Source organism: Mustelus asterias, chromosome 1 (assembly GCF_964213995.1).
Source record: "Mustelus asterias chromosome 1, sMusAst1.hap1.1, whole genome shotgun sequence".
NCBI lineage: Eukaryota > Metazoa > Chordata > Chondrichthyes > Carcharhiniformes > Triakidae > Mustelus > Mustelus asterias.
In genome coordinates, this window is record NC_135801.1 from 165,386,464 (window position 1) to 165,398,701 (window position 12,238).

A 12,238-nucleotide genomic window follows, 5' to 3' on the forward strand; every position below is an offset into this window, starting at 1 on the left:
AGTACCCCTCCAGTGGTTTTATCATTGCCTTGGCAGGAAAACAAGAGATGAGAAACTGATGTAACAAGTTACATTTGCGGTGAAATTCTTTAGGATGTTCTGAGGTCATGAAAGGTATAGAATGCAATTCTTCCCTACCCTTCACCACCCCCCCCCCCCCCCCCCATCCTTATTCTTAGCCTGAGCATTTGCTCAAGTTTCTCTCCTATCTCCAGCTGTTTCTGCACCTCCTATTCAGACTTTCTTGAAGAATGGAACAAAAAGCAGGACATATTTGGAAGAAGTGAGTCATGCTTTTATCCATATGGGATGCCACCAGAGATCAGCCAGTCTCTCGAACAATGTTTTTCAATGAAGCATTTCATAGAAATCATAGAAACCCTACAGTACAGAAAGAGGCCATTCGGCCCATCGAGTCTGCACCGACCACAATCCCACCCAGGCCCTACCCCCATATCCCTACATATTTTACCCACTAATCCCTCTAACCTACGCATCTCAGGACACTAAGGGGCAATTTTAGCGTGGCCAATCAACCTAACCCGCACATCTTTGGATTTCGCTTTCTGTTGGAGAACTGAAGCTGACATGAAACTGACTTAATGTTTACTTAACACCCTTATTAGTAATATGTTGACACTCCATTCCATGAACAACTTTTCAGGCTTTGTGTCTCAACGTGTTAGTTCCTCAGTTAATGAGTATTGGCTGGTGCCAGTAATTGAGAAATGTCGAGGGTGTGCTTTAATACTAATCATGTTATGCCAAACGTGGTATATAATTGGAACCCACAGGAGTCATTAAGTGTATAATCCATGCGGTTCTACATTCTTTTGTTTATGCAGTGGGATGAAGTGTCCATTGAATGAGCAACCTATTTGAACATGATTTTGATTAAATATGTTCTTTGCTGTAATTGATGGGCAGAAACCAGTTAAGAAATGTTTGCGGATTGAAGAGAAATTGTGAGCTGAATGTTGAGCGATGATGGAGCTCTGGTTTGAAGAGCTGGAGTCTGGAGGTGGAACCTTGTTAAGGTGTCAGGGTCTGTGTCTGCCAGTTGCCTCTATTTAGATTCAATTATTCCAATGGTGTCCTGACCAATCTCTCACTGTAAACCAGCTGATCCAAACTTTGTGGAGTGTATCCCAGCCTATCCCAATACCCATTGGCCCATCTCTCTTGTCCTCCTTGTTCTACATTGACTTCTGAATCCCATTGCCACAAATTTAACATGTACATTCTTGTGTTTAAAACCCTTCATGAGTTTGTTTAAGCATAAGTCAATCCATCAATTTCTATGTAAGTTTGACCCTTTTTTATTCCTTTTTAGAATTGCTATTGATTGAATTGCAGAATTGGTATTGACTTGGTTCTGAATGTATTGTCAGCCGATCTTTGTATGGCTTGATTGCTTGAATTGACCAAGTCAACAGCACTGCTCAAGATGTTGGTGCAACATTCTTTTAAAATTCCTGAGAATGCTGCACTGACACTTGCACGTTCATTAAGGCACTAATACATTAGTGACTGGTGGAGCATTTGGGGTGTGAGGAGGTTAAATCATTAAAAGTAGGAGGAATCTACACAAACACTCATTGCTGCTTTTTGCTGAGGTATTGCAATTTTTGATTTTTAAAATGTAAAGCATAATCTTGACTGATGATATTCAGTCACAGTCAGGAGTTATCAGATGGTTGGGATTCCTTGCTCCATCATTTGGAGAGTCAGTGGGAAACACATCCCCCTGCGATGCTAGCTGCTCTGCAAGGAGTGTTAATTGACTGTAGGTGGGATTTCTTCTTTTTCTTGGATGGAAGTCCTGCCTCAGAGAGCTGAGCTCTGTAGTCCCAGCAGTACATTAGCCAAGAATTGGTCTCCACACAAATTGCAGGTTCTAAGTCCTCGTGTCCTGGATCAGGTGAGTGCAGGTAGTCTCCCATGATGGGGAGAGAAAGTGAGGCCCCAGGGGCATGGGGATTTTTATGGAAGGGTGGGGGGGGCGGGGGAGGGGGGTAAGGGAGGAGCACCTGCTGGGGGAAAGTGGGAGGGATGTGCCAGATATGGAAAGACGGCTGTTGAAGGAAGTGACCGCCTGCACACTCCCACTAATTTCCCACTTAAGGACCTCGAGGGGCAAGACCTAGGCTTTGCCCATCCCACCGTAAAATTATGGAGCAGTTGGGAGAGCAGTGGAAGGTAATCTGGGTAATTTTAACAAGTAGAAACCAGCAAACACACTGCTGTGGTGTGTAAAATTCAGCCCCACCTTGTTAATCATGTACCTGGTTCGTATTCCTGTCCAGGAATTGGTTTGACATCTTTCATTTCCACATCAAACTTCTCTGCTGCTGCAATGATATTGAGCATTTGTAAATATTCTCTCGCTCCTGTTTGTCTTGATGTGTACTGAGCATTGGTCCATTAAATGTCACAACACATACCAGCTACAGTTTGTGTGGGGTCTTGTAGGTGAAAGGTGTTGTGTGAAACAGGTTAGTTACGCTTTGTAAAATCATTTTAGAGTTCCCAAATTTCCCACCAACAAAGCCAAATTTTCCTGAAATGGAAAAATAGCCTCTTGTGCATCTCTCTCTCTTTTAATGGTTGAATGTTGTAACGGGTATGATTGAGCTGCAAGGAAAATTGCCAGTCTCTACTGTACAAAATGCTTATGAGCTCTCCTGTTAGAAAGGACCAAAATTCAACTGGGTCTGAGGCTGCTGAGTACTATCTGAAAATTCTGAATTGCTTAAATAAGGATTTTAAGAAATTGGGCTTGAGTAGACATTCCCCATCCCTGGGCTCATCTCCGAAGAATAACAGGGCACAGGTTTGGATGGTCGTTCAAGTCACAGATTTAGATGGCTGTTCATATCTATTGGACTGCATGTCAGCATCAGTAGCTACTTTTTTAGCTTCTCCATTCTTTACCACAGCAAATGCCATTGGTGATTGAGGAAAAATCTATTCCACTACTCCTCTGGTCTTTTACTGTTGTGGGTTTTTAGCTGGAACTAGCTTACATTTTACTGCTCTGCAGCAGCCATTTGAAGTGTCAATACCCTATAGGTCACAATTTGCTTTTCCTCGCATAGATATCCCCATTTTCTGAATGGGTCCTACATCCAGGTATTTGCCAATCACAGTCATTGCTCATTAACTCCCTCTCCACCCTTAAAATTCCCCAGCCTCAATTATCTTTTGTTGCTCACCTTAGTCATATTTTTAAGTTATGAAAAAACATTCAGGCAATTCAGCTTGTTTTCTTTCAAAAGGGAAAAGCTTGCAACGTTCCATTTCAAATTTCCAACATTTTGAAAGATTGACAAATTGTTCTTTGTGAAGCATTCAGATTCTTGGGTAGTACAAGCCAAATAGTGGAAAGGCAGCAAGGAAGTCAGGGGGGGTGACGACTTCCTGGCAGGTTTGTAGATCTGGATTTTTGCTCCTCTTGGCAGCAGTTCAATAATGTGAGGAGAAGGTAGAAGATTATTCGTTCCTGCCCCACTATAATACTACTAAAAAGTGACCACAGGTATTTCTGTGACTGCAACCCCCTCCCACCCCACACCCCTGGTGTTAAGATCTGAGCTACTACTGGTTGAGAGATGTAGGCCTATGACCTAAATGGGGCAGCACCCAGATCAGGTGATAGGAGTCGCCGACAGTATAGTGACGTTATAAATTGGGCATTGGGAAAAGAAGACAGCTGACTCATTGTTCCTATGTAGGAGGCTTCAAAGCTGCCGCCGATTACTTGTACCTGTGACACACCTGCAATTTCTAAATATAAGACTTTCGTTTTCTGCGTGATGGCTTTTTAAAAAAAAATCACTGTATTAAGCAATTTAGTGAGAGGCTATAGAGTAAGACACGCAGTTACAACATTGAGATTTCTCGAAGAGGAGGGCCAATGTACAATTAGATATTTAAAAAATTGACTTAAAGACAGAATGCAGTGAGTAGTGTAGATGGGTGATTTCTGAACTAGTGGATGGTGGTGTTTTCCAAGGATCAGCGCTAGGACTATTGCTTTATCTGCTAGATATAAATGACTTGGATCTGGAAAGCAGAGTAAAATTTCAAAATTTGTTGATGATACTAAACTTGGAGAAGTGACAAACAGGAAGAATGATATAAATTGCCTGCAAGCGGCAGATAGAATTTAATATAGAGAAGTGTGATGTGATCCATTTGGTTGCAAGGGATGGGTAAGAAGTGTGCAGGAGCAAAGGGACAAGGGGAGTGTATGTCCAGCGGTCCTTAAAGGTGCTAAGGCATGTTGAGAGCACGTGGGATCTTGGCTTCACAATTCGAGACATGGGGCAGAATTTTCCCATCCCACCTGACGTGGGAGTTGTTGCAGGCGGGACAGGACCATGCAAAGGTCCGTTGACCTCGGATGCAATTTTCCAATCTTGGGGCGAATGCGGCCGGAAAGTCCCGCCCATTGAATATAAAAGCATGGACGTTATTCTGAATCTTTCATAAAACCCTGGCCGCCACACTTTGTTTTTTATTTGTTCATGGGATGGCATCACTGGGCGTGCTACTATTTACTGCCCATCTCCGAGAGCACTTAAGAGTCAATCACATTGAACATAAGAACTAGGAGCAGGAGTAGGCCATCTGGCCACTCGAGCCTGCTCCTCCATTCAATAAGATCATGGCTGATCTTTTTGTGGACTCAGCTCCACTTACCCACCCACTCACCATAACCCTTAATTCCTTCACTGTTCAAACATTTATCCTTGCCTTAAAAACATTCAATGAGGTAGCCTCAACTGCTTCACTGGGCAGGGAATTCCACAGATTCACAACCCTTTGTGTGAAGAAGTTCCTCCTCAACTCAGTCCTAAATCTGCTTCCCCTTATTTTGAGGCTATGCCCCCTAGTTCTAGTTTCACCCGCCAGTGGAAACAACTTCCCTGCTTCTATCTTTTCTATTCCTTTCATAATCTTATATGTTTCTATAAGATCTCCCCTCATTCATCTGAATTCCAATGAGTATAGCCCCAGTCTATTCAGTCTCTCCTCATAAGCCAATCCTCTCAACTCCAGAATCAACCAAGTGAATCTCCTCTGCAACACCCCCCCCCCCCCCCCCAGTGCCAGTATATCCTTTCTCAAGTAAGGAGACCACAACTGTACACAGTACTCCAGGTGTGGCCTCACCAGCACCGTATACAACTGCAACATAACCTCGCTGTTTTTAAACTCCATCCCTCCAGCAATGAAGGACAAAATTCCATTTGCCGCCTTAATTACCTGCTGCACCTGCAAACCAACTCCTTGAGATTCCTGTACAAGGACACCCAGGTCCCTCTGCACAGCAGCATGCTGCAATTTTTTACCATTTAAATAATAGTCCATTTTGCTGTTATTTCTACCAATACGGATGACCTCACATTTACCAACATTGTACTCCATCTGCCAGACCCTCGCTCACTCACTTAGACTATCTATATCCTTTTGTAGACTTTCAGCGTCCTCTGCACACTTTGCTCTGCCACCTATCTTAGTGTCATCTGCGAATTTTGACACACTACACTTGGTCCCTAACTCCAAATCATCTATGTAAATCGTAAACAATTGCGGTCCCAACACTGATCCCTGAGGCACACCTCGAGTCACTGATCACCAACCAGAAAAACACCCATTTACCCCCATTCTTTGCTTTCTGTTAGTTAACCAATCCTCTATCCATGCCAATACATTACCCGTAACACAGTGCACCTTTATCTTATGTAGCAGTCTTTGATGCGGCACCTTGTCAAATGCCTTCTGGAAATCCAGATACACCACATCCACAGGTTCCCCATTGTCCACTGCACATGTAATGTTCTCAAAAAATTCCACCAAATTAGTCAAACATGACCTTCCCTTCATGAACCCATGCTGTGTATTTCCAATGGGACAATTTCTATCCAGATGTCTCACTATTTCTTCCTTGATGATAGATTCAAGCATTTTCCCTACTACAGAAGTTAAGCTAACTGGCCTATAGTTACCTGCCTTCTGTCTACCTCCTTTTTTAGACAGTGGCATCACATTTGTTGTTTTCCAATCTGCGGGAACCACCCCAGAGTCCAGCGAATTTTGGTAAATTACCACTAGTGGCATTTGCTATTTCTCCCGCCATCTCTTTTAGTACCCTGGGATGCATTCCATCAGGACCAGGAGGCTTGTCTACCTTTAGCTCCATTAACTTGCCCACCACTACCTCTTTTGTGATAATGTTGGTTTCTAGGTTCTCACTTGCCATAGCCTTCCTGTGATCAATTTTTGGCATGTTATTTGTGTCTTCCACTGTGAAGACCGACACAAAATACCTGTTCAATGTCTCAGCCATTTTCTTATTTCCAGTTATTACATCCCCTTTTTCATCCTCTAAATAACCAATGTTTACTTTAGCCACTCTTTTTCGTTTTATATATTTGTAGAAACGTTTGCTGTCTGTTTTTATATTCTGAACTAGTTTACTCTCATAATCCATCTTACTTTTCTTTATAGCTTTTTTCGTGGCTTTCTGCTGACCTTTAAAGATTTCCCAATCCACCAGTTTCCCACTAATCTTTACCACTTTGTATGCATTTTCTTTCAATTTGATACCCTCCTTTATTTCCTTAGATATCCATGGCTGATTATCTCTTTTTCTATAGTCCTTCCTTATCACTGGTATATATTTTTGCTGAGTGCTGTGACCCACATTGCTGTGGATCTGGAGTCACAAGCAGGCCAGACCAGGTAAGGATGTCAGATTTCCTTCCCAAAAGTACATTGATGAACCAGATGATTTTTACGACAATTGACAATGGTTTCATGTTTATCATTAGACTTTTAATTCCAGATTTATATTGAATTCAAATTTCACCATCTGCCATGGTGGTATTCAAACCCGGTTCCCCAGAACGTTACCTTGGGTATCTGGATTACTTGTTCAGTGAGAAAGCCACTCCACCACTGCCTCCCTTTGATGTGAAGCCTGTGACAAGGTATAGGGAAGATTTACCAGCATGGTTCCAGGGATTTAGTTACAAGGTTAGATTAGAACGGGGTTGTTCTCCATGGAGTGAGGGGAAGTTTGACCATGGTGTAAAAGATTATGACAGGCTTCAGTATGGTAGACAAGGGAAAACCGTTCCCGTTAGCTGATGGTGCAAGGAGCAGCGGATGTGGATATGAGGTTTTGGGGAAGGGATGCAGGACGAGTGTGAAGAAGAACTTTTACGCAGCGAGTGGTCGACTGGAACTCATTGTCCACTCGGGTGGTGAAAGCAGAAACAATCAATGATTTCAAAATCAAATGAAAGGAAATAAACTTGCAGGTTTATGGGCAACTGGTGGGTGAGTGGGATTGACTGGAGTGCTCTGCAGAGAGCTACCAGGGACTCTATGACCATGTTGGATAGAAATAGCTCTCTGAGTGCCTAACAGGAAAGGTGCTCCCCAGTGAACCACTAAGCCACACATAGCCAACAATAGCGGAATGATTCTGTCTGTTTTCGAGTTAGATTATCTTAGTTTTTACAGCTATTGACTTTGTCATTTTTGTTGGAGAAGAAGAGAAAATACTCCAATGTTCTCACAAACAGCTGGCACACACGAAGAGCAGAGCAGCACATTTCTGTGCTCCAACTTTTATAGTCCCTGTACATTGTCTAGTGACGGTGTGCATGGATGGCCATCAACTGGGATTAGTAACAACCTTCCTTGTGTTGACTCTGGTAAAATTGCCTGTCAGCACTTGTTTCAGATCAAATGTGGCCCTTTGTGGGAATACTGAAGCACTGTGAAACTGCCCTCCCAACATGAGTCAGCAACTCCAGGAGACAAGTGGAGGAAATTTCAGCAATTATAAATGTGTGCCAAAGTAATTAACCTGTGAGTCTATACGCCATATGTTGTCATGTCGATCACACATGGCGACTTAGCAAGGTACTGGAAGCTTGCTGGCGACCACTGAACTGCATTCCAATTTAGCAGAATTGACTCTCGCGCACCAAACAATCCGAGTGACAGCTGATATTAAATGAACTGGTTGGTAGCCAAGATCGAAATAATTGGCATGATGGGCCTTCTCTTGTTCCTGTTTACCCCTCTGGTTCCTTTGTGTAGAAAAAGATATACCGTACAGTTTGTTATAAAATGCAGAATATGTGAGTTATTTCTTTTCCAGTCCATTATTTGCAAACCATAGTCATTATTGTTACAGTTGTAACAATAATTAAAAGAATCTGTGTAATAGGGTGGGGCAAAAGAGAGAAGTTACTCCATTGTAGTCACTAAACCATGAGCAGAAGTTTTATATTTCTAAGAAATAAGTAGTCAAGTGCTGACTTGGTCATGGTATTCTTCTGCTGCCTGGTGTTTCATACATTTGGTCAGGGTCACAGCAGTCATGACTATTGTCGCTCAAAAATGGTCACTGCCTTCATGAAACATGATGGGCAACACAAGGTTCGGTGACGTAACAGTTCCCAGTGTCACTCGTATCTAATATCACAGTAACATAAACGGTGCGCTGCAGTTCGCTTTCCCCAAAGCAAAAATGGCAGTTGATTACAACCCTATGGTTTGCTTATCATATCAAGTAAGGGATGAATTACACACTATAAAATTCAGCTCTTGCTGAGTTGACTGATAACAGCTGGGGCCGATGCCAGTGCACCACCTGGCTCGGGTGAAAGGAAATCTCAGGCTGACAGCTTCTGATTGTTACCCAGCCGCCTGTGCCAGAAATAGTATCAATATTGATGAAGGGGAGGGCAGAATCAGCCTGCAGTGAGTGGTCTGGCTTTCCAATACTCGCAGCCTGGATTGCAAAACATAGGCACTTGCCAATGTACTGGAAGGTTGCTGATGTACATGGAACTGCAGACCAATTTTGCAGATTAAATAAAAGGCTTTTTTTTACCTTTTCCACTCTGCCCCCCACATTGCCCCACAATGTAATATTGGTACTAAAATGCTAAATGAACCTAGTGATAACAACTGAGATTAAATAATTTTGTTAGTGTTATCGATGAAGCCAAATTGGATACGTTATGTGTAAGCAAAGGGCTTACTGGCCAAATGGACCTCTTTCATTCCTTGCTGTAGTGGAAATTCACAGTGTGGACTTAGAGTCCAACTTCATCCACTCATCTGAAATCCTGGGTCAAGACAGTTTAAAGTATATTTGGCGGGCATTCGTAACAAATCTGACATCGGTAAAAATTTCTCTGTAGTAACTCGTTGCGTTACGGTGGACCTACAGACCTCCTATGAAGGTTTGAACAGATTTTTAAAAATTGCCTAGTTTCTACTTTTTCCAATTTTGGCAATAACGGTGATCTGCTCTTGAATTTGGTGATTTCCCCCACCCCCACATTGGCCCAAGCAAGGTGGTTCCAGAGACTCTTACATTTCCCCATCAGCAAGACATGCATCTCACAGAATTATAATGCCCTTCCCTGTTTGAGAGTAAATGTAATATGGGGTGGAAATGAAAAGTGGAAGGATTTTTGACTGGTTCAAGAAGGTTTTGGTTTCTGTCTTGAGCTCAGCAGCCTCTCCACATTACCATTACACTGGATAGCAGTCTTCCTCAAGAATTTCAGGGCCCTTGTTTTTCATCTATTGCTTTTTCGGCTTGTGATATCACCAGAACAGCTCGGGTAAATTAGAGAAAAACATTTTTTCCCTTGATATGGGACTGGACACTCAGAAGAAGTAGTCGATTGAGTTAATTGACATCTTTAAAAGGGACCTGGATCAATATTTGTTGAGTGGGGTGATGGAGGGTTACAGAGATGTTAACGACACAGCTTGATTTATTTTCATGCTTTATAGGAAAAGAAATTAAGTGTACATCAGGGATCAACAGGCACTGGTAGTATGAAATGTCTGCAATCATTATATCATACATCAGTGATCATATATTGGCCCTGGGTAGATACAGCTTGACAAGTGAAGTGGTCGTCTTGCTCTATAACTATGTTTTTACTTTGGTATCATACAGCTATTATCGCAAATGTTACACTGGCTCAGAAATCCTTAACACTCTCAGGGCAGTAAAGCGTGTGCTTTTAAAAAAGCTTTAAATATCCACAGGCCATCTGAACTGGATCCTATAAACTTTCCAGAAATGAGCAAGTAATCATTTTCAGGTTCTCCATAAATATTACTTGTGACCAGAATTAAATTTTTAAATGTGTGTGTGTGTTTACTATAATATATACACATACATTATATATTTATTTGGGGGGAGATGGTGACATAGTGGGTAATGTCACTGGACTAGTAATCCAGAGGCTCAGGCTAATGCTCTGGAAACAGGGGTTCATAAATATATATTAAACAAATATATACATGTAATATAATAAAATCAATGACAGTCACCAGCTGGATTTAAAATGGAAAGCAGAGAGTGCTGTGTAATGGAGGGAAGTCTGTTTGGTGGAGCATTGTGTAGTGAGGTTCGGCATTCTCTGTTTTGCATCAGCATTCCCCAAATGAAATGGAGGAAGGTGTTGTACTGCTTTCTTGTTATTTTCTACATTAGAGTAGATACACCATGCAGTATCATATCTTTTATTGAGATATCATGATTCACAATACCAGGGTGAATGCTGCTATGTGATGGTTCACTCGTATCTATCTACCCTATTACATTCTCTACATTGTATACTTGCTATCAACAAATCATTGCACATCAAAGATGCATAAAACCGAACAACTGGAACTGGCCAGATACACCTGTCACTTCTCCAACTCTCCCAATCAATTTATTATCTTAGTTATATTATCTTTGCAATTCTTTTCTTTTATTACCATGAATACAAGTGACTAAATTAACCTATTCCAGACCATCAGAGATGTGACTTGCACATTCCAAGAGCCTCCTTGCGCCCAAAGACATTCTTGGCTTAAGCCTGATTACGCAATGTATCCTATGGTCATCAGAAAGCTATTTTAACGAATGAAGTGCTGATCCCTTAGATAGCTCTGGGCGTAGAGATACTTGGGAGTGGGAATTCTCATTCCAACTGCAGGTTCTTTTCAGAATATATTCTTTAAAAATCTATTGATAAGTAAACTAGGAAAATCACACACTATGACTGGTTATTATTCGGAGGGGTATTTTCTGTGTATGCGTGGTCACACTCAGAAGGTGGATTTTCTACATGTAGGTACTCTGATTCTTGTTCATTATGAGCAACATCTTTGTATTATATTTCAGTCCAACAGAAAAGGAAATCCTGTTTACTGTGGTTGTACTCCCTGTAACTTGATGCTTTTTGTACACTAACCTGACTGAATTTTATTTGCAGTACACAAAGGTTTGGATCCCTGACCCAGAGGATGTTTGGAAATCAGCAGAAATCACCAAGGATTACAAAGAAGGCGATGGGGTCCTTCGTCTCAAACTGGAGGATGAAATGGTCAGTATGTCTTTGGCTTTGAAGGGAGGTGATGGAGGAAGGAATATTTACTGTTAGTGCCACATGTTGGGGGTTGAACTCTTTAGTTGTCTCTAATCTTGGTTAGCTTTTGCCTTTTTGAGAGGGAGGCAAGTTCAACAATGTCATTTTTAAGTGACGTGAGTCATGGACTAAAACACAGAACAGCAGTACTCAAGACATTCCATATTTGTGTGCAGAGGAAGGTAAATAGTCATGATGATCTTTGCTTTGATCACGTTTGCCATTGCACAGTCATTTATCACCCATTTAACTGATACAAAATGTAGCTGAGCGTTTGAATATGCCCTCATGAAACTTTTGGCTGGTACAATGTAAGGAACAATTTGAAATCTTCTTTTAGGCATAGGGCAGGGTATGGGAAAGAACAGAGAAGGATGCGTGCTTCCAGATGAGTGCAAATGTTTGCAGTGTGATGACCAATGGGCAGGCCTGGACATCAGCTACAAAACAGAAAATGCTGTAAAATCTCAGCAGGTCTGATAACATCGGTGGAGAGAAAATAAGTCTGGATGAAGCTCTGACAAAGAGTTATCCAGGCTTGAAAGTGTTCTCGCTCCACTGATGCTGTCAGACCTGCTGAGATTTTCCAGCACTTTCTGTTTTTGTTTTAGATTCCAGCATCCGCAGTATTTTGCCTTTATCTTGGACACCTGCTAACCTGCTTTCAGCTATTTGACACGGTTGATGGTATTCAGTCTGATTCAGTGGGATTCAGGTTCCACTCCAGGGACTGCTGTATTGTGAAAAGTTTACTGTTTCAGATGACA

The 12,238-nt window shown here is 41.9% G+C and overlaps 1 protein-coding gene across 1 annotated transcript in view; it reads left to right on the plus strand.

Annotated features, from left to right (window-relative positions):
* Positions 1-12,238, plus strand: part of myo5b (myosin VB) — a 298,879-nt gene that overhangs the window by 96,133 nt on the left and 190,508 nt on the right. Inside the window, exon 2 of the mRNA XM_078222329.1 lies at positions 11,319-11,429. Coding sequence (XP_078078455.1) covers positions 11,319-11,429 — 111 coding nt within the window. The remainder of the gene's footprint in view (positions 1-11,318; positions 11,430-12,238) is intronic.